Source organism: Opisthorchis viverrini (assembly GCF_000715545.1).
Source record: "Opisthorchis viverrini unplaced genomic scaffold opera_v5_131, whole genome shotgun sequence".
NCBI classification, from domain to species: domain Eukaryota; kingdom Metazoa; phylum Platyhelminthes; class Trematoda; order Opisthorchiida; family Opisthorchiidae; genus Opisthorchis; species Opisthorchis viverrini.
The window spans coordinates 1,198,649-1,218,041 of NW_008751784.1; the positions used below are offsets into that span (position 1 = coordinate 1,198,649).

The 19,393-nt window shown below is 42.9% G+C and overlaps 1 protein-coding gene across 1 annotated transcript in view; it reads left to right on the forward strand.

The window, feature by feature from the left end:
• The window catches only part of T265_06287 (hypothetical protein), a gene marked incomplete at both ends in the record, with an annotated part of 103,085 nt that extends 85,791 nt beyond the window's left edge, over nucleotides 1–17,294 (forward strand). Inside the window, 4 exons of the mRNA XM_009171507.1 lie at nucleotides 2,857–2,932; nucleotides 9,144–9,270; nucleotides 14,125–14,491; nucleotides 16,482–17,294. Coding sequence (XP_009169771.1) covers nucleotides 2,857–2,932; nucleotides 9,144–9,270; nucleotides 14,125–14,491; nucleotides 16,482–16,853 — 942 coding nt within the window. The remainder of the gene's footprint in view (nucleotides 1–2,856; nucleotides 2,933–9,143; nucleotides 9,271–14,124; nucleotides 14,492–16,481) is intronic.
• Nucleotides 17,295–19,393: the final 2,099 nt, after the last annotated feature.

Consider the following 19,393-nt stretch of genomic DNA (forward strand, 5'->3'; position numbering starts at 1 on the left):
GATCATAATTTCTTGTCAGTAATTTTGTTATGACTGCCACTCTAGCGTTACTCACTTTACGCACTATATCCTGCCACAAAGGCAGCATTATTCGGAATCCATAATGAGGTGGGAGTATTTTAGGTGATCGATTGAGCACCCACAGATGGTTGTATGGCCATCCAAGCACAGGATACTTGTTTCCATGCCGCACTTGACTTTGGATCTCGGTGGGAAATGAATGGAAAGTGCACAAAACTTAAGAGCAGTTTTTTAGACTTTGAACAAACCTGAATCTCCAACCAAAAATCGAAATATTCCCATGTAGTAGACTTTGGTTTCGATGGCGGCAAAAAAATGTCACATTTTCGTCAGGATCTTTACAGGCTGTCTTTTTTATGCCCACCAACAGATGTTCGAATAGATTATGCTGTCTATAGTGCCAACGCCACATTTCTATTTTCTTGACGTCCCAGAGAGCAACAGTAGTGATTTTGACAGCTTGCGTTGTTTGGAGTCATTTAGGTAGGAAGTGAGATTGAAGAACCAGTAATTCGATGCGTTTTTTGAAATCAGCTGGAACCCAAAAGGATTGTTCATTTAGTGGGTGTTTCCATTTTTCCATCGCTAAGTGGAAGTTTTTCCGCAGTACTATTAAGCCGTCTGTCGCAAAGACGGGATACAAAGTGAATTACAACACTAGCAGCAGATAGGGTGCCATTTATTCAGGATTACTCAACAATGCACAATTTATACATATAGTTTTAGACAGCAGGGCACGACATCAAACAATGCGTGAAATTGCATTTCATAGTGGTTCAGCTTGCATGCGATAAACAGGTGGCGGTCTACCCGGGCCAGCAATTATTCCATAGCATAAAACCAAAACACCAACCGGTCTACCGGTCTTGTAGTATGCGGTAAAGTTATCGAAACTTTCATGAATTTACATGATTGAACAGAATATTTGTACAGATTTCGACCAGTCTCTTTTCAAATTAGAGTTTTTTTTGTGACAATCCTATATGTCCTTGTAAGTATCCTGGAAACTGTTGGCTACCTAAGGAGGTGTTCATGAAAACGGAGTTCATTGTACAGTCGGTGTTTTTTCTATTTCATAGAATAGCATAATCAATTTACAATTCCTAAAGACCGAGTGCATAGAGATTTTAGTATGTTTTTCTTTCAGGATAAAGAGTACAATGGAGACATTTGGCTAAACAGTACTCAGTAGTGATGCACATGGTTGTTAAATACGTGGAAACGCAGGGTTTTCCGTAACTTCGAGCGAACGCGGACCATCGGCTTCACGTTTTTTTCTGCACATACTGAATGAGATTGATCAAAATGTCCGGATAATTCATTTAGTGGCAGAAGGGGCAGCTGTTCATCGACAACCTGCGAGCGCTGCATTTGAATAAAGTGCGTCAAACAATACCACCTTAGGTAGCCCATTTGCTTGCTGTCCATGAACGTGTCTATCCTTACAATATACCTGGAGACGAAATCCTTCTAGGACAGTTGGTGTAACATCAATGTAATTCTAGCTGTATTATCAAGCGTTTGTCGGTTCGGCTGGTTCAGACCATAATTTGTAGCCAGTTTTGCAAGATAACTCGGTTATTAAGCTTATTCAGTAACTTAACATCACAGCAAGGAGTGTTATGGAACCTGTCTCCAATGGAGGAAATAAGAAGCAGGAAACCATTCATCCATATGTCCTGACTTCCGAGTGTTAAGGTATGATAATTCAGATGAATTTACTGAGTTCTAGTGAACTTTCGGGAAACTTCCCCATATCATACACAGGAGACTGAAGTTCACATTCCGATGGAACCATGAATGCTTACTGCCAATAAAATCTATTTGGACAAACCTCGAGTTCAACTGTTTTACCTAGGACACCCACATTTGGACAGAAAGGGAATTATTTGTACCAGACGGCCGTTTGCGCCAACAACTTGAGCTGGGCTGATCGAAACCGACTTGTGAGAAAGCAAGGGAGTTTGGGCGGGTCAACCCTTACTGCTCAGTGGATAGGTATTGCTAAAACATAAACTGTCCTCTTGTCCTATTTCTACACATTCTACGGGAAGTCCAGGACTCCAAGAGTTTTCACCAGAGCCAAAAATCGTTCATTACCTTGTATCTGAAGCGGAGGCTGCATTTGTAGGCGCAGAAAACTTGAGACACCTTTTTCATTCCACTAATAAAACACTTGGATGTTTTGGGTTACAGGGTGAAACCACAGGGAGGTTTACTGAACGCCCTCCAAAAAGGGGTCCCGTATTTTTGTTATACCAAACTGTGCTTCAAAATGCAGCGTAGTACTTCACCTAGGCTGTAATGAAGTGCCTATAGATTCATTACATTCACACACTCATGAATGACAGTTAGTAATGCAGCTGATGTATTCACTCGTCGGTTGCCCACCGCTCAGACTTTGATGAAAGGTGAACAATAATTGCTTGGTGGCTAACCCTCCACAGGATGGGGTCATGATACCGAACTAAATTCATTTCTCTTCGCCGTGATCTCCATGCAGTTAACTATGATCTTTTTTCCGGAATGCACTTTTGGTGGCAGACGTATACATGCTTATGCCGTATAAGTGTGCCACTGCAAGCGATTCCCATACTGAATGCTTTGATTCATTGACAAAGCTATGACAGAAGTCCCTTCACACTGATAGACGGTTAATTCGTTCTTTTGAACAGCCTTACCGCCCACTGGCCACGTACCAGAACGTACAGTCGAAGGAGGCGTGTACGCTTCTGGCCAGCAATGAAAAAACTATTAACACAATGTGATTGTTTCACCAAGAATATTTTTTTCTATTTTCCTAGTCTATCCCGCTTCTCCTCTTTCTTTCTGTAGGACGAGGTAGTCCAAACTCTGGTTGCTTATGGAGCTGACTTATCGCGCACTACTCCAGACGGACAGACCGCTTTTAGTGAGTTTAGAAATGAATTCCTGATACTCCTCCAGAGCAATGAGCCTGAAAATGCAAATGAGTCGCAAAGTCAACCAACGATAGGTAAAATTGGTGGGATGCGACGAACCCATCGATACATACCACTTCTGATTTACCTGCTTCAAATTATTGATTTGGAACTGGAAGATAAAATAATGATAAATATTCAGTTCGTTTGATTTACGTCACAGACTAGCCCACTACGATTTGTACAGTCTACCAACAACTACCGCTAACTAAGTTCATCTGTTTTTCTCCGCAAATCAGTTACTTTGTGAATTGCGTTATTCGTTTTACCCATGGTTCAACAAGGTTGTGGTATCCCATGTCTCATGTCGACTAATTTAAATAGTTAAGACCAGAGGATCTGGTGGTGTATTGGAATGAGCAACTGATCGGTTTTATAGTTACTAACCTTTGTGTCAGTTTGGAAAAGTTGAAGAGATCCTACCTACATACTGGGATATCATTGGTGAGCACAACATCAACCGCGCAGTGATGAATCCTCCATGATGGCTGACAAATTTTTTACTGGCAAATCACCGAGCTGGGCAAACAGATCTACAGCCACCTGATCTACAGCTTACCCGAAATATTTCCAGACCTTTGCGTAAAGCAGGGTTTCCACTGGCAAGAATACGGTGTGTTGCTTTACTGTCGACATCAAGTGAACACTAGATTACGACTGGCACCGCGAGTTCTGTCAACGCATCCCAGCGTGAACGAAAGAGCTGAGAACCTATTCCTGGTGTTTTGGTCTTTCCAGAATACTAACAGGCTATAAATGGTCACAATATCAGTCATCTAGAAAACAGATATTCACTGCACCGCGCTGAAAATAAACAAAGATGCAAAGAGACAACCTTCCTGGATCCTCGGGCTGTCGGGCTCCAGCCAGAACGTCTTAATGAGCAGCCGAATATCCTCTCGCAAGGACTTTCGAAATGCGTTCGCACCACACCCATTTCCTATTCCATTTTTCTCACTTTTAAGAACGTCCGCTTAATAAACACGAAGACGATACCAATCTTACTGGGTCCTCGCGGAGTGTACGCCCTTCGTGTACCTAATGTTGTGGATCACAGTTTTCCTAATGCCTTCTTTTTACCGTAAACCCCAGTCTGGATAGCCGCTTGATAGCCGGATGCGCGTGACCAAATCAGAAAGCCCATGAACGTGCGAATCAGCTGATCTATTGAACACTGACGCATACAAACAGCCGAAGACGAGCTGCTTATAAAGCTCATGTGATAAGTTCTGGGTGGGTCAAACAAATGATAATAAAAATAGAACTCATCTGTCAAGGACAAATGAAGAAGATTCAATTAAGCCTGTCCCAAGAAAACGGCTATTACGTTGGCAGTTGTGTAGTCCAGTTACGTTCGGAGCTTGTTCTCCTAAAACTTAGAATCAGAATACTACTGCATACTTTATCTGATCCCAATTTTAACGAATATTTTAATTAATTTGGAAGATTCTAATGGTTCCCCTTGTCCCTGTGAGTTGTGCGGTGGTCATTATTATAAGTAAAGAATTCAGCTGCTAGTTACAGGTATCTCTTGACCAAGGCTTTCTTTTCATCAACAAACAATTACAGACATTTGAAAACAACTTTCGTTGATGCATGTGGTGGGGTTTGCGGGATGTGTATTGTTCACATTCACATTGCTCTCGTTTGAACAGTCGTCCTCCGGCACGGTCATTGGATATGCCGTGCTGATAAGCTTTAATAAGAGCAAAACTCGACTTCAATGCCCCCCCCCCCTTTTGGTGTGGATTCACCAGGATAATCGCGCCAGGACAGGAGAACGACTGTTTAAACGTAATGTGAATGTGAAAATTTTACATCCCGCAAACCCCACAACATGCATTAACAAAGTTGCCCAGCGGGTTTCAGGCGTCTGTCGCGCTACCTGACTGGGAAATCCTGACAAGCGGGCCAATCGATTGCCACAATCAGAACAGTTAGCGGGTCGTCGTATCGATCACACTGCTCAAGCGTGAGCACGTTCGCCCGTTCAGACGTGGGAATTAAGATGCGCCCAACGTGCGCTGGCGGAATAGTGGTAACATGTTCGCCTCGGAGTTCAAACCCGGATAAGGCCATTGGATATGCACTGTTGATGAGATCTAATAAGAGCGAAACTCGAGTCCAGTGCTTCCCCCACTCTCTTTGGTGTGGATTCACCAGAATAGTTACCCCAGAACAGGAGGACGACTGTTCAAACGAGAGAGAATGTGAACTTTCGCTGAGTTAGAAGTGATTAATTGGTTGGAGAGGAACAGCTGGATTTCCTGTCAGGACAACGATACTCAACTTCCGCTCAGTAAAACACACTGGTGCATTCAGATAAAGACCAACTGAATCTGACTTTGTAGGCTGATGTAAATTCACGACAATCAATCATCCTACGTTCGGTTGGTTTCACTGCGACCGCTCTTCTACCACGCTTGTTGAAATCCCTTACACTCAGAGGAATATCTAAATGCAAAGTCATCCCAAACAGGATTATTCCATAAACACAAATCTCTAAAACACCACCGCAAATGCGTCGCTACATTATCAGTTATGCGTTACACCGGTGACATTTACTCCGCAATGGAATACCGGTGTTGACGAGTGTGATCTGGCATTGAAGGCAAGATAGAATACTCAAAATATGAAGCACACTTTGTACCCAAAAAGAAGCAAAATACTGGTAAAATAATCAGAACGTGTGCCAAGATAGTTGACCATGGCTAGCGAAAGGTAGGACAACATTCAGGTTAGACAGAGTGATGATCGCATACTGCACCAAACCGTTTCATTAATTCGAACAATTGAGAGCGTGTTATTTTGATGTATGTCGGGATCCGTGAGGTCACTGGTAAGTCTGGATGAGATCATAAGTTATACGGAATGGCATCCAGGTGCTGGCTGGACTCGTTACAATTCACATACACAAAACAATTGTGGCCTTTGTATTAGCTGAGGAACATCAGCTGCAATAGATATTCTTCGGGTAAAGAAAGTGGATAAAAGTCATTCCGTTGACCAACTAATCAAGCTTAGTAACCACCCGGGTTCTCCCTTCCACCCTATGAACCGAAATTGTTAAGAGTACCGCCGAATCGCTCATGGCAGCATGTAGTAAAGTGCCCTTTCATACCTGGTCAGATACACTGTTCTTGTAGGGGCCAACCATCTTCTTTAGGTCGCCTGAGGAGTGCAACCATGATAAACCGTCTGACGTCTCAGCTTACATGATATGAGATCTTTGATATTTTTCATAGCTAACAGGCTCCAATACATCGACACAAAAGTTTGGGCCTCTTCGGGGAACTGGTGCTTTACGCATCGATTTTACAGCCTCATTACAACGCAGAGATAATGGTTGAATCGCGTTAAGTCATTATCAGCAATGTTGAGAACATGATGTATAAATTGTGACTCTGGAACGCCAGAATCTGTTCCAGTACTGCAACAGAGAAGGTTTCGGCGGAATATGCACTATAGGGAGCCAAAAATTTAAGATATGGACTTTATACATCTGGCATAGGAGCTCCCGGGACGATTGTGAACAACCTAGTTTTTTTTCGTGAAAACGGTGTTCTGAATATGCGGGAACAAAAAGCGAGCGATGAGGGCGGACCGGTCAGAAATGAACATATACCAGAAGGGTTGATGCATTGACGAGAGCAAGCAAAATTTAAGAAGAACTGCCTTCTGAAATTAAAGTAGTTGCACTGTGTTAATAGCAGTTTTACCATTTGAAAGCGATGAACCCATATATATTTGTACAGCCTTACCCCTATGGTCCGGAACTGCTTGGAGGTTCCGTAAAGACAAATCCTGTCTGCCATTTTAAAACTCTTCCTGAACATCTCATTGTTGGAACTTGTCACACTGTAGCCTATTAAAAGAGAGAGGCTTGGTCAGAGGGGCCTAACGAATTCTTGGTTTCCTGTTGCAATCTGATAGCTCTTAAAATAAACATTTAATTGTAACAGAAGCACACTATTTTTATATGTTTTATACCCAGCCCTCTTTTATCTCCTCTGAAGTTCAGTTGATGATTAAACTCGATCAACTTCTGCAACCATAAATATTCGATTCTTTCTGTCAAAATCTGGTTAACTGAGTCAGACACTGCAAAATTTTCGGTGCCTCTAAAATCTGTCATTTGTCACTTACCATTCAGTATTGCCCCTCCCTTTGAGCAGCCCTGTCGCTTATCTCCACAGCCACTCACGATAAATTAATAAATATGGATTTTCTGAAAATCCACTGTGATCGGATTCCGGGTTACAAGAGAAGAGTAAGCTTTCGCCTCACAGTAGAGTGATGAGTCTGTTACGGTAATTAGATTGAAAATCGCCAGATCAATCCGAAAGGATCGTTTCATATTATCAACCGAATACCTAGTAGATTGCAAGTGTTGATCCACCAACCTTGCTTGAACCAGTAAGACTGCGAGATCAGGTTCCATACTATGGAAAAAAACAATTCATACGAACTCTGAATCTGCCCCCGTCATGTGATACAAATCGATCAAGCCAGAAGCTCAACGTTCCGCGAATTGAGTATGACCGACGAACATTCGTCCACATTTCCTCGTTTCCTAAGTTGTTAATCGCTAACGCTTTTTTCTTCTTTATTCACTCCCAATGTAAACATTAGTCAGATGCATACCTGGTTGAAAGACGCCGGAAACATTTTTGTTCGTCACAGTGTTCTTATCGAAACTATCGGAATAGTTAAGCTCGATAACCCGTCTGAAACTGGAGTTATTAACTCACTGGTTTATTTAGCTCATTAGTTCATTAGACAGGATTTGTCAGCAGTAAATGTTGACGAAATGATGGAAACTCTCTCCTATCCTGAGGCTTTGCGGGACAGAATAACCCACTGTGTCGATTAGTACGACTGAGAAGTACAAGAGCTACGAAGAAGAGCAGACTAGTTCTGAGGCTTCCATAATTTCTACCGTCACCTATGTCATCAGCTTTCTATGGTTTACCCAACAGTGCCTTTTTCAGCTGATCTAAGCGCTCATCAGATAGCCTTTATAGATGAGGAACAACTTATTTCTCTAGATATGGTTGTCTAATAAGCTGGAAAAATCAGCTGGACTGTCGGAAACACAGTTGAGCTTTGTTTAAATGATTGAGCACACAAGAAATGAAAGTGTCGGCTGCATTGACAAGCAAATCCAAACCAGCCAAAGTTGATCTTACACTCTATAATACATTTTATGATTTTCCGTCTCACATAGTAGACCGGTTCTTTGTACAGAGAGCCACGTCGTCAAGCTCACTAGACAGTATCAGGAACGCGTACCAGGAGTAACCAATAAAGATATTTCTTATAGACATCCCGCTTACTACAGCCAGACAAGAAGCAGTTTCCTTCCCAAATCACATCTCGTGGTTTCCGGAGTAAGCTGGTATCTCTTGGGAAGCGCCAAACTAACTCAGTCCATCCTGGGGATTTGTCATTCTATCCATAAATCCAATGGTGTGGTTTATGAGACCACGAAAAAATGTTCCCTTTGGGAGGGGTTATTCCCATCAGGAGAGACCGGGGAGCTTTAATGTACCTGATATCAACATTGCACTGGTGGCAGAATTATAATTAGTACATCGAAAGTACAGCGCTTTTTAGTGACACGTCGATGCAGTATGCTTGCTAAGTAGAACATTGTCTGATTGTGAAGGTACTTTAATTAACCCAATCGTCAGTACTGAATAGTATCTCTTGCCTCTAATTTGTGATAACCCCGTTAGCACCAAAGAATGTTTGAATTATTTAAAATTACCGATCAACTTTTCTTGGTCCACATTTTGATGTTGCCTCGCGGTTGCTAGTTCTTCACTTGTCTGCAATGCAATCCAATGAAAGTCCAGCCGGCGCTTGAATGTTCCCTTCCGTAACGCAAAACTCCTATTATCAGACTTATCAACAGTGGAAATGTTACGGAAATGTGTGCGAAGTGTACAATACCGACACACGACCTTCTGATTCTGAGCGCCCCCACCTTTGAAAGCAACAATTCATCATTCTGGGTAAATTTCTTTGGTCTGTGATCCAATCTTACATCCGTCTGTAGATTTCGTCCATTGCACAATTAAGAAATCAAACAAAGAATAACACGTTTTTCAAGTCCTACCGTCTGAGACAGGTCCTGATTACGTGTATTCCAAATTGCAGGTTTATGTGAAACAGACGAGCAACAGGAGCATCTGCTTGAGATATGGAACAATCGGGAAGCTCTCAGAATGCAACTGGAAGAGGACAGTACTTACGCGCCACCCCGAGCGCTCCAGCGAAAACGCAGGTGAGTACTGCTCAATTTACCATTATTTTCTGTGTTCCAAAAACCGGAGTATGAAATTACGTTACAGAATTAACTTTTTGACCGGAGATTTTGTGAAGCCTGATACATCTCGGTGAGCTTGAAAATCACTGACAGAGGCAATTCAGCCTTCATGAACTCATGCATTGTTTAGTCGATATCTATCAAAAAATACTCTGACTCGCCGTCTTGACCATTGCTTTCTCAAAACAAAAGCCTTCAAAAATCAGAATATGTTCATTCAACCGACGGTTTCACTCCCCTCCATGAGTGGTCATGAGAGAATTCAATTCTAGACGTTCACCTATATGCGTAATCTCATCAAACGTGTTCACATTTTAGGGAAGTGTTTCCACTAGCCTAATTCTTAAACGGCGTTCTCCGTCCCTAAGACACATTCACACTAAAATGTCGAATATTCGTCTCCTTTCCAACGAAGAATTTTTTTCTCTTTGACGAAGCTAGCTGGAGAACTGGGGTTGTTAATAAACGGTGTCACCTCGAGGTTCGCACATTAGAGGCAACAGACATTCGTGAGCAGTCTCTTTGAAATGTCGTTCGTGAACAGTCTCCCTGCGTCATTCCACGTATTGGTTGTTCATGAGGGAGACGAATTTTCAGCAACATTCTCAGATGCAACAAATAATGTGTTCGTCAGTATTGAGGAGGATAGAAACTTTGAACTAATAATTCATCGCTTGTTTGAAGTCGACCTATGCTGGAATACTCAAAATCAGTTTGCCGTTAGTTCCTATTTGATAAATATCATCAGCAGTGTGCACCACATTAATCTCTGGATTCAAGCCGGAGAATTTCTTGTTGGTAGCCCACAAGTTCTTCATTAGATGAAATGCAGAGCACAATGCCGCCATCAGTCAGCCAAATCTCTGCGGTATGAATCTTTTGTCAAGTGTTTTAACAGGTGGAGCCCCAGGTATTGATGCTAAGAGGAAGAGAGACGATAGAGATGGCGCTGCGGAAACTTCATCTGATTACGGTCTATTTTCGAAGCCTCCGTCAAAAATGTGTACTGTCCTCAATTTCATCATCATGCAGTTTGGACCTATCAGTGTTTGCAAGCAGCCAAGTAAGCCCGGATCTAACTGTCCAACTAGCTTCAATAAATAATTTTGGTGCTGACAAACGCGAGAAAGCCCTTCAGGAGGAAAAATCCTTTGTAATGAGACCATTTTGATGGTGGGAACAAATCCCGCTAGATTGGTCGATTCGTTCCCAAAGAGACGCATTGCCTCTGAGGTCAGCGATATACACATATTCAATTTTCAAGTTAAACAGTTGGTGCCTGTAATTAACCCCGACATGTGAGTGAACGCACTTTGGTTGAATTCCACTAAGGTGTTCAACACGTTAGCACAGGAGTTGAGAGTAGTATCGTCCTTCGGAATGTCATAGTTGAGGCACTGAAAGGAATGAAGATGTGGTGGAGGGAATGGAATGTACAACAATAATTTGCCATTTATCAAGTTCCGATTAATCATGATTTTTCTTTGGGCTAAATCGGACCGCTGCATCCTGATCAGTTTTGTCTTTGCGATGCTTTTTACCCTGACCGGGCGGCAAAAGATTAATGATGCCTGCTTGAAACAACTGAATAGGATCCACAAATAAATAGACACCAGAAACTGTCACCAAAAACATTGACAAACTGCACCGAACAGAAAATTCTATGGCATCGATTAGGTTGAAAATGACGGATCGCGTCCATTGAATTAGAAGAAATTCTCAGCACAATTTCACTCGGAGCCAGGATCGACAAGATTCCTCGGTCTACATGAAAGGACAGACATCTTACAATCAACACTTTCTTACCAATCTTCTCACACTGTGCCCTTGTCAGGTTTGTTGGAGATCCCTCGACAGATACTTTTAGAAAGGCAATCCTAATTGCAATTATGCACTAATACGCAACAGCTGTCGGTTACACCAGTTTAATTTGCAAACTCCGCTTATATGCAGCTGCACATTCAAGTAGAAAATAGGATTGCTGAGAACCCGAATACTGCGCTCTTCTGACGAGCCCGGAGAACAACGAAGCCGTTGATGGACGGTTTTCATTAGTAGTGCTCTACCACAGAAAAGGATGTGCACGTGTTTTTGTAAGACAAACTATGGTAAAAGTCACTGCTTAACCCAGCATATAAATAAAAATGCTGTTCTACGACGCGGAATACGATTTTCTGCTTCCGTATTTAAAGAACTCTTTGCTCGCTTTGGAGGGGGAGCCGGTTATTCAATATGATTTGTTTCACAAAATCGTTTCACTCCCTTATACTTCCCCGGCTAATCAGCTCCCGTTGTTCCTGGTTTTGCTAGACACTTTTGCAATTACTGAATCACTGATCCCCCATAATAGAAAACAGCTTTATGCGTTTACTAGAAACAATCCGATAAAAGGCTGGACACACTCAGTCAGGGGCTGTCGTTTCTAACAAAATATACCGTTAAGCCTAGTGTCGCTTGAAATGGACTGCGATCAACACAAGCAGTAAGCGCACATTACAACCACTGTTTTCACCTCACATTGCGCAACCCAAGCAGTAATCCGACTGAGAAACTCAGCACGTATCCAGCCCTTTTGAATCCGAGAATAACGTACAACTAGTCTACTAGATTGGTCTTTTTCTGATATTCCCCAGCCGAATGGATTCACTCCGGGCTTCACGCATCCTTCTGCAGTTCTAATGGATTCACACTCTCTATTCGGTGACATTCAAGGCGCCCAAGTCATCACCAATCGCGTTCGGTTGTGAACGAGGTGATCACTGCTTACGTAGGCTGACTCAGCGTGGGGCTTGTTAAAATTTCAAAAATCCCACTTCTAGTTTGACGAACTTCACGTACAGAAAGTGCGAAATTATAGGGAAGTTATTGAACGCAACTTCCGTTGGTTCTAATGAGATCCGTGTATTCTCGAAAAATCGATTTCAGTATAAACGAGTTCAAACGCGAATATATCGCCATCCCATATTTCGTTGTACGAGAAAACTAAAACAGACTGCCTGCATTCCATGCGATACTGTCAGGCTTCGCACGGTACAAGGGTATTGTTCCCGATCACAACTAGAATATCGCAGCTTCTGGGAGGAAAGTATACTACATGGGCTACTTATTCTCTCTCACCAACGTTCTTGTAGTACCATGCAATCGGTCTACTCACATCCATAATGATCACCTCAAGTCTGCTTCCCCTTCCCAAATGAAGAACCTCCCATCACTGAACGAACACGTAGTTGTGGTCTCGCGCAATGTACCCTTCAGTTGATGTGGAAGACCAACCGTCACTAAACTATGATGGGAATTTTCGGATAATTGTAGCCCTAATGCTCCACCACAGGGATACTATTTTTAAAAAATAAGGGCATATGATGGTCGCGGAGGTCTTGACAGAGTCATGAGAGGTCTTTTTAGATCACCTCTGATGCCATATTATTACCGACTGAGGAGAATGACAGTTGACCCCACCACATGCATAATTAGTCACTCGGTGGCTTTGTGTTACAGAGGACGGTGAGCTAAAGGAGCCCTCGGTGATGCACCACTTCAGCCTCCTGACCGACGTCTTTAGACGACCAAGCTACGAAGAAAATATCTTTCCTCTGTTCAGCTGCGTTGAACATTCCCTCGTATCTTCTCAAGTGGGACTTTATAGAGTAGATGTACTCAACCTATGCTGAAAAGGTTAGGAGTGGTGTTCACCTGTTTCTTCATTGGCAGTCCTCAGAGGTGCGCAGGAAAATCCATGGAGTTTCAAACCCCCGTCTTCCCAGCCAGTAGTTTGAACACCTAACTGTTTGGGCACGAGCGGCTCGCAATTGAGCAGAACATATCGCCACTCGTCCTTTGAACAATGTATTCAAACGTCAGTGATGGTATTTCCTCAGGGCTAAGCCATGGAGTATACGATTTGTCTTATCAACAAGTGTGCAATTTTCTATTCACGCGTACCCAATTTTCTATCAGAGTCAGAACCAAAGTGTAACAGCTAGATGCGAAAACTATCTGTCCAATGAAAGCTCGCTACCGTGCCTTAAAACGACCTAACAGTTCAACTTTTGGGTGAATTCCGTCGTAATTACTGGACCATCTCGATATCCCACACTAGTTTCATCCAGTAAGAAGATAGCCAGTCAGTAGACATTTCGCTGATAGTTCACGTTGATAAAAAAAGACAAGTGAGCAGGAATTGATGCCACAATCAGGTGGAATGTACGATGAGGATTTTGAGCGATACAGGTATTTTTTATGTGAACTTGCACGCACCCTAACCGTATTATGGCGTGACCTTGGTGGAATAATTTGTTTAGTCATAAACCAATACTTCCATAATTGACTGAATTCAGTTACCAGTGTACTCCTTGTTCCCAAACAACAGCACCATACTTTGGATTTGAATCCGGTACGATTTCGGATGAGTAGGTTCCACGTGCCACGTCAAATGAACAGCCGTTACAATTTGAATTAAGTAGGAGACTTGCAGACAGGCTCACAAGAGAAATAATCGAAATTTGCAATTAGAACTGTTGTTCAACTGACTCAAATTAGCGATCAGCCTGTTCGACTGAAAAATATAACAAACTATTGAACATCAAGCATAATCGGCAACATAACATGCCCGAATATGTCTGCTTACGAAAGTAGCTTCCCTGATATTTCCACAGACTTACTCAGTGTCACGAAATGTCAAGTGATCTGTGGCAGACTCATGTCGCGTTTTGAAACCGTAGATTGAGAGTGGATGGAGGAAAGTGAAAATAATGGGTGGGCTGTACATAACTATTCACAACAACTCAAAATTTCATGGTTCGTTCTCCACAGTTCATCTTCCGTGCATCGGAGTTCACTTCGAGAAAAATCAAACTTCTCCAAACGAGAAGTACTCAAGGAAATGGAAATTGCCCGTAAAACCGGCCAGTTGATAAACACCGACGTGATGAACGACGCATGTACAGATCATGAATCAGGGCGCCCTCGAACAACCTACCCTGACGCAGACACACGTCGAGGCAGTTATCACTCAACCTCCAGCGACACCGACGCCCAGGCGACTCCTAAGCTAAGGAAGCCTACAGGACAACAAAGGGATCAAACTATCAAGATCATCAGACCACCCACTGGATACGACTCGGTGTTTATGAATAGTATGCATACTGGGTCGGAAGGCCAGCGAACTGGTAGAGAAAATGTAAGTGGATAAACAAGTGATACCTGTGAATTTCAGGGCTTGTGAAATGAAATAAGTGGTTTTCAAGTTCCCGGCCTTAAAACATATGACGATTGTAGAAATTTTGTATAACTCTAAATGGGTTCGCTGACAGCAGTGCACGAGACAAACGCCCCAGTAGAGTTTTTACGGCAGCCTAACAAGTGCGAAATTGTTGATAGATTTGCCGACCAGGAGCCTACACCTCACATGAAGCTAAGAAGCGATTAGCTGTGTGCAAGAAACGCACTGCGTGTGCAGAGTGCTGGCGTGTGAAATATACTTCACTTTTAGCTATGACTGACTACCAAGTTATTCGACCGTTATCCGTTTACATGGGATCGAAACCTTATAGTTTCTGGGGACTCGCTAATTCAGAAGACAACTGCTGCACCAGGTATGAGAACTTACGCCATGCTTGGTCCTGTATGTCTAGCTGATAGCCAAGGATTGTCAAATCCAGTGGCCTTGTGTTACCTTCCTTTCAACACACTTCCACTCATCTGTCATACACTTGGCCACTTATGGTCACTACCACTTAACAGCGATGGCCCTATGGTGGTCTTATGTGACCACTTTTGAGCATGTCCAGCCACGTGACAATCCTTGGTTTGAGGCCAACACCGATTGTCGTTCAGCTTGCAGCGTACCACCACAAACAAAGTGACAAACACGCATTCCAACTCGAAATTACAGTAGCTTCTCTTCAACGGTGATACACTTGCTCACTTGTCAGTTTTGGTGACAACAACTAGTCCACTGTTCCCATATTACAGACAATTGCAGGCAAGCTATCGATTATTGTTTCAAACCATCCATATTGACAGCAAATACTGGCTGGTCAGATTCAGACCTATTCAACGAATCACTATCACAACTAACTAGTGAACCAGGAGAACAAGGGTACAAATTTGTGTCTCGACGATCACCTGACCAACTTCAATGTGAGCATCACAAAACCCTAAATCAGAGAAAAGCATCAGTGAGAGTTTTCAATCCGAGATTAAATCACTCATATCGTGCATTTAAGACTGAGGTCGTCGGTTGTCTACAGACGATAAACTTTACAACAATTTTTCAACCTGTTTGCACAGTTCCGTAAACAGATTGTCTATTGCGGCTTTTGTCTGTACCCGCTGCCACAACAGGGATAAGCAGATGTTGGTCGATTTCAGCTGACCTAAGCAGTTTTCATCCAGACGATGGGACACCAACCTCCGCCCACTCAGCGCTGTTTTTACTGTGACTTTGGGAACAAACTGAGCAATCTTCATGGTTGGAAGAGGGAAATACCTAAATCTCATGCAGTGTCAGACTGTCATGTGGCCCTTTGATAACCGTGTGGATTCTGTTTGTTTCGTCCCATGTTTTCTGTCACCATGGCGTAAAATGAAGTAATATGGTAAAGCACTTGACTATCTAGTTTCGTCCAACTCAGGGCTGAGCGCCCTTGGGATGGGGGTAGAAAAATGCATTCGAAATATAACCTGGTAATGGATACTGAATTGTTGGCGATCTCTTTGGATACAACCTTCAACAAGACCTTATTCTAGGGAAAAGTTGGCAGCCCAAAATTTGTGATATGCCATTTAAGCTTCGGACCCGGACAGTGAAAACCTGGTCCAAAAAGTCAGTTAGCCCGTCAATGTAGCTAGAATACGAGTTACCACCACCAATGTTCCACTCGCAAGACGCCGAAGCGAAGTTTGTTCTTCTTTGGTAGTAGCATCATTCATGGACGGAAGACTTGTAATTGAATGTGTATTCTCGTTCCTATTGTGCTGGAAATATCCCGCTGATGTGCAATATTACGCGTATCCTCAGCCTACCCGATTATAGAGTGAACTGAATGTTATTCACTTCCTATCCAACGAAAACCTATTAGATATGGCCAGGTTAGTAAAACTATCACAAATTTTTAATGATACTACTGCGGTTATAAGAATATCTTCCTCCTATTTTGTTACTCCAGTTCCCGCAAGAAGTTCGTACTTCCCCCGCTGTTTCAAACGACACTATAACTGGGAGCGGAACTGTACCATCCAACCGTGGGAGTCAAGTATCTCAGAGTAGACAGAAAATCAACATAGTCGACCACCGTGACACCCCAGAAAACCGGATCCGACGAACATCGAATGAGCGGATGCGAGGAGACGCTACGTCCGACCACCGACTGACAACAAAAGACGAGCATAGACTGACCACTTCAGACAGCCCAAAGCCCCAATTACTCACACCATACGAGGCTAAATCGAAGGTCATTGCACAGTCGGAACAATCAGTACAGGATGCAGGTTCCTATTCACATATTCCAAATTGCTGTCGAAACTGTACCATACTCTAAGCTGGGCTGTTCGTCACTAAGGCATAATGGTCAAACACAAAGTACGACTTGTGATACTCTCCAAAAAATTCGAAACTGAATAAGTCCTCCAACTATAAGCCTTAAAAGGCAGCAAGGTGGATACATTTACTTCCACTCCGAATGCATCCACCCATATGCTGTTGCTCTGACTGTGAAATGACCAACACTTTATTTTTCAGAAGCTTGTGTGTGTTCCCATGTGGATAATCGAATTTTTGAGCCCTCCTTATTTATATTATCCTACCCCATTGTTTCCTTATCACCTCCGTCCGAAAACTTAACAAAAGCAGTGGAGTGCCATTTTCACGCACCTGTTAATGAGTATTTTATATTTTTATGCGCGTGTCAACGTGCGACCCCGCGAAAAATCATGTTTTTGTACTTTGACATTCCTAATTGACACTGACAAATATAAAGTGCCATCGACTCAAGTAAGCATCGGAATGACATGCAGATTATGGCGTGTCAACAGCTGTGAACGCAAAGGTTTTACGCACCATTAGTGCTCTGTGTTAAGGACCTCATTCTCGAATATATTTATCCGGTTTAAGGTAAAATCGCCTCTGAATCTCGCTAGTTCTAGATTATTAGTGAGTCACACTGGGCCAGTTATTAGTCGGGGAGCTTGCACAACAATCGACTCACTTTCTAATAGTTTTGGCTAGCTTTTGCTTGCACTTTACCTCTAGGTTGGAGTGGGATATAGTCGACTTTAAATCGTGAGCAAAGCAACAGCTCAATATCATCTAAAACCCACTTAAAGACATTGTAAGTTCTAGTCCACTTGGTATTGCTTCAAACAGTGTTGCAGTTTCAGGATAACTTCACTGAGTTGGATGTACCACACATTTCACAAAGAATACCGAAATATGTTACAGAAAGCCGGCCAAAATCGTCAACTACACAAACAATAATTTCTAGTGCGAAATCGGTCGTGTGGATAGTGAATAAAACGCTCGAGCCACAGTTAGCAGAGTTATTTTAGTAGAACGAACGGAAGAAATTTGATGCACTACGATAACATTTATTTTAATCTCTTCATTCGCAAATGTAGAACAGCCAATTACATAAAAAGAGTAGAGACAATATCGAGCAGGCACTGGTTGGTTGGTTTTCGCAAGCAACCTGACAAATGTCAGGGTTGCCTCGTTTGCCTCAGTCGTTTTGGCGCGCGGGGTGGCAAGGAATTTATTCCACAGAGCGAGGAGACCATTCACGGAGGATCAACCGGAAAAAGAGGAATTTTTGAAGAAAATTCCGCTGAACTTCACAGCAGAGACTGAACAAAAAACACCCCCGTTCATTCATTCAGTAAGAAAGTCTATATACCTGTTTCTTCAGCTCAAAACGATCGAAACCAGAAGCGTAAAAGCGTGTTTATACTGCGGCCGGGCTGCGTCTTATTCCGACCACCAGTTTTGCTCTACGAAAAATGGAGCCTAGGTTGTTCAATCTATCTACCTTCTATGCAGTCTACAACGTCGCCTGCAACTCACAAGATGCTTACGACAGGACAGACAGACACCTCGCGGGACATGCGGTAGAACATATTCAAAGTATGTGATCCAGATGCTAGCAGGTTAACCGTCGCGTCAAAAGTCAAATGACAATCCTGCATCATCATTAGCCAGACATATGATGGATACTGGCCATCGTATTGACCCGGTAAACTCTTTTTGAATCGTATCATGCAACACAGCCCCCTTCCCCTAATGTTTAACGAAGCGCTAGTGACCATACAGAAGACTATGTTCACAAACGCCTTGGTTGCCCTCGCATTGGTCAGGTCACATGCAGAAAACGACAAAAAGCGTCTGTTCAACATTAGTTCTACTGTTCGATTATACAACTTGCTTGTTTTACGTTCATGACCGTCACACGTCTTTCAGTTTCAACGAAAGGGATAAGGGAGACAGTGTTGCAAATTTCTTAAAAGAAGTCTCCCTACCTTAGTTATCGGGGTTAGTTGATTCATTCTTATCGGGTTTCTTTGAACGTCCTCAGCCTCTAATCAGATCTGCTCACATGTGTTGTGGGTGGCACCAACAAATAGCTCCAAATTACCTTTACTGACGTCATCTTCTTCATATTTCTTGTAGTTTTTATCAGGCTCATAATTATTGGGAGCGGATTTTGCCGATGGTATATCCACTCTGAGAACATTCGCCTGAAAGCTACATCCCATTTTTTCGAAGCTTCTACAGTCCTGATGGACAATATGCGGGAAGACCAAAAGAGAGAACACACGATGCGTGAAAAAATGCTTTTATAGACAGACGCCTGTGGGGATATCAGTGATAAATCACTGGTTTATGTTGACTTTTTAAACCCTCCATGAAACAGTCGGTGTTGGGGGAGAAAATGGCTCACCTGTAACATCCTTTCGGTGCCTAGCTGCCATGTCAGCCAAAGGGCTAGGATAATGCCAGGTTGCCCAAGCCTAGACAGGAGAATTCGAGAGGCAGATGTCGGGTCTAAACCACGGACCCTCTGGTCAGTAAAATCGTGCTCTAACCACT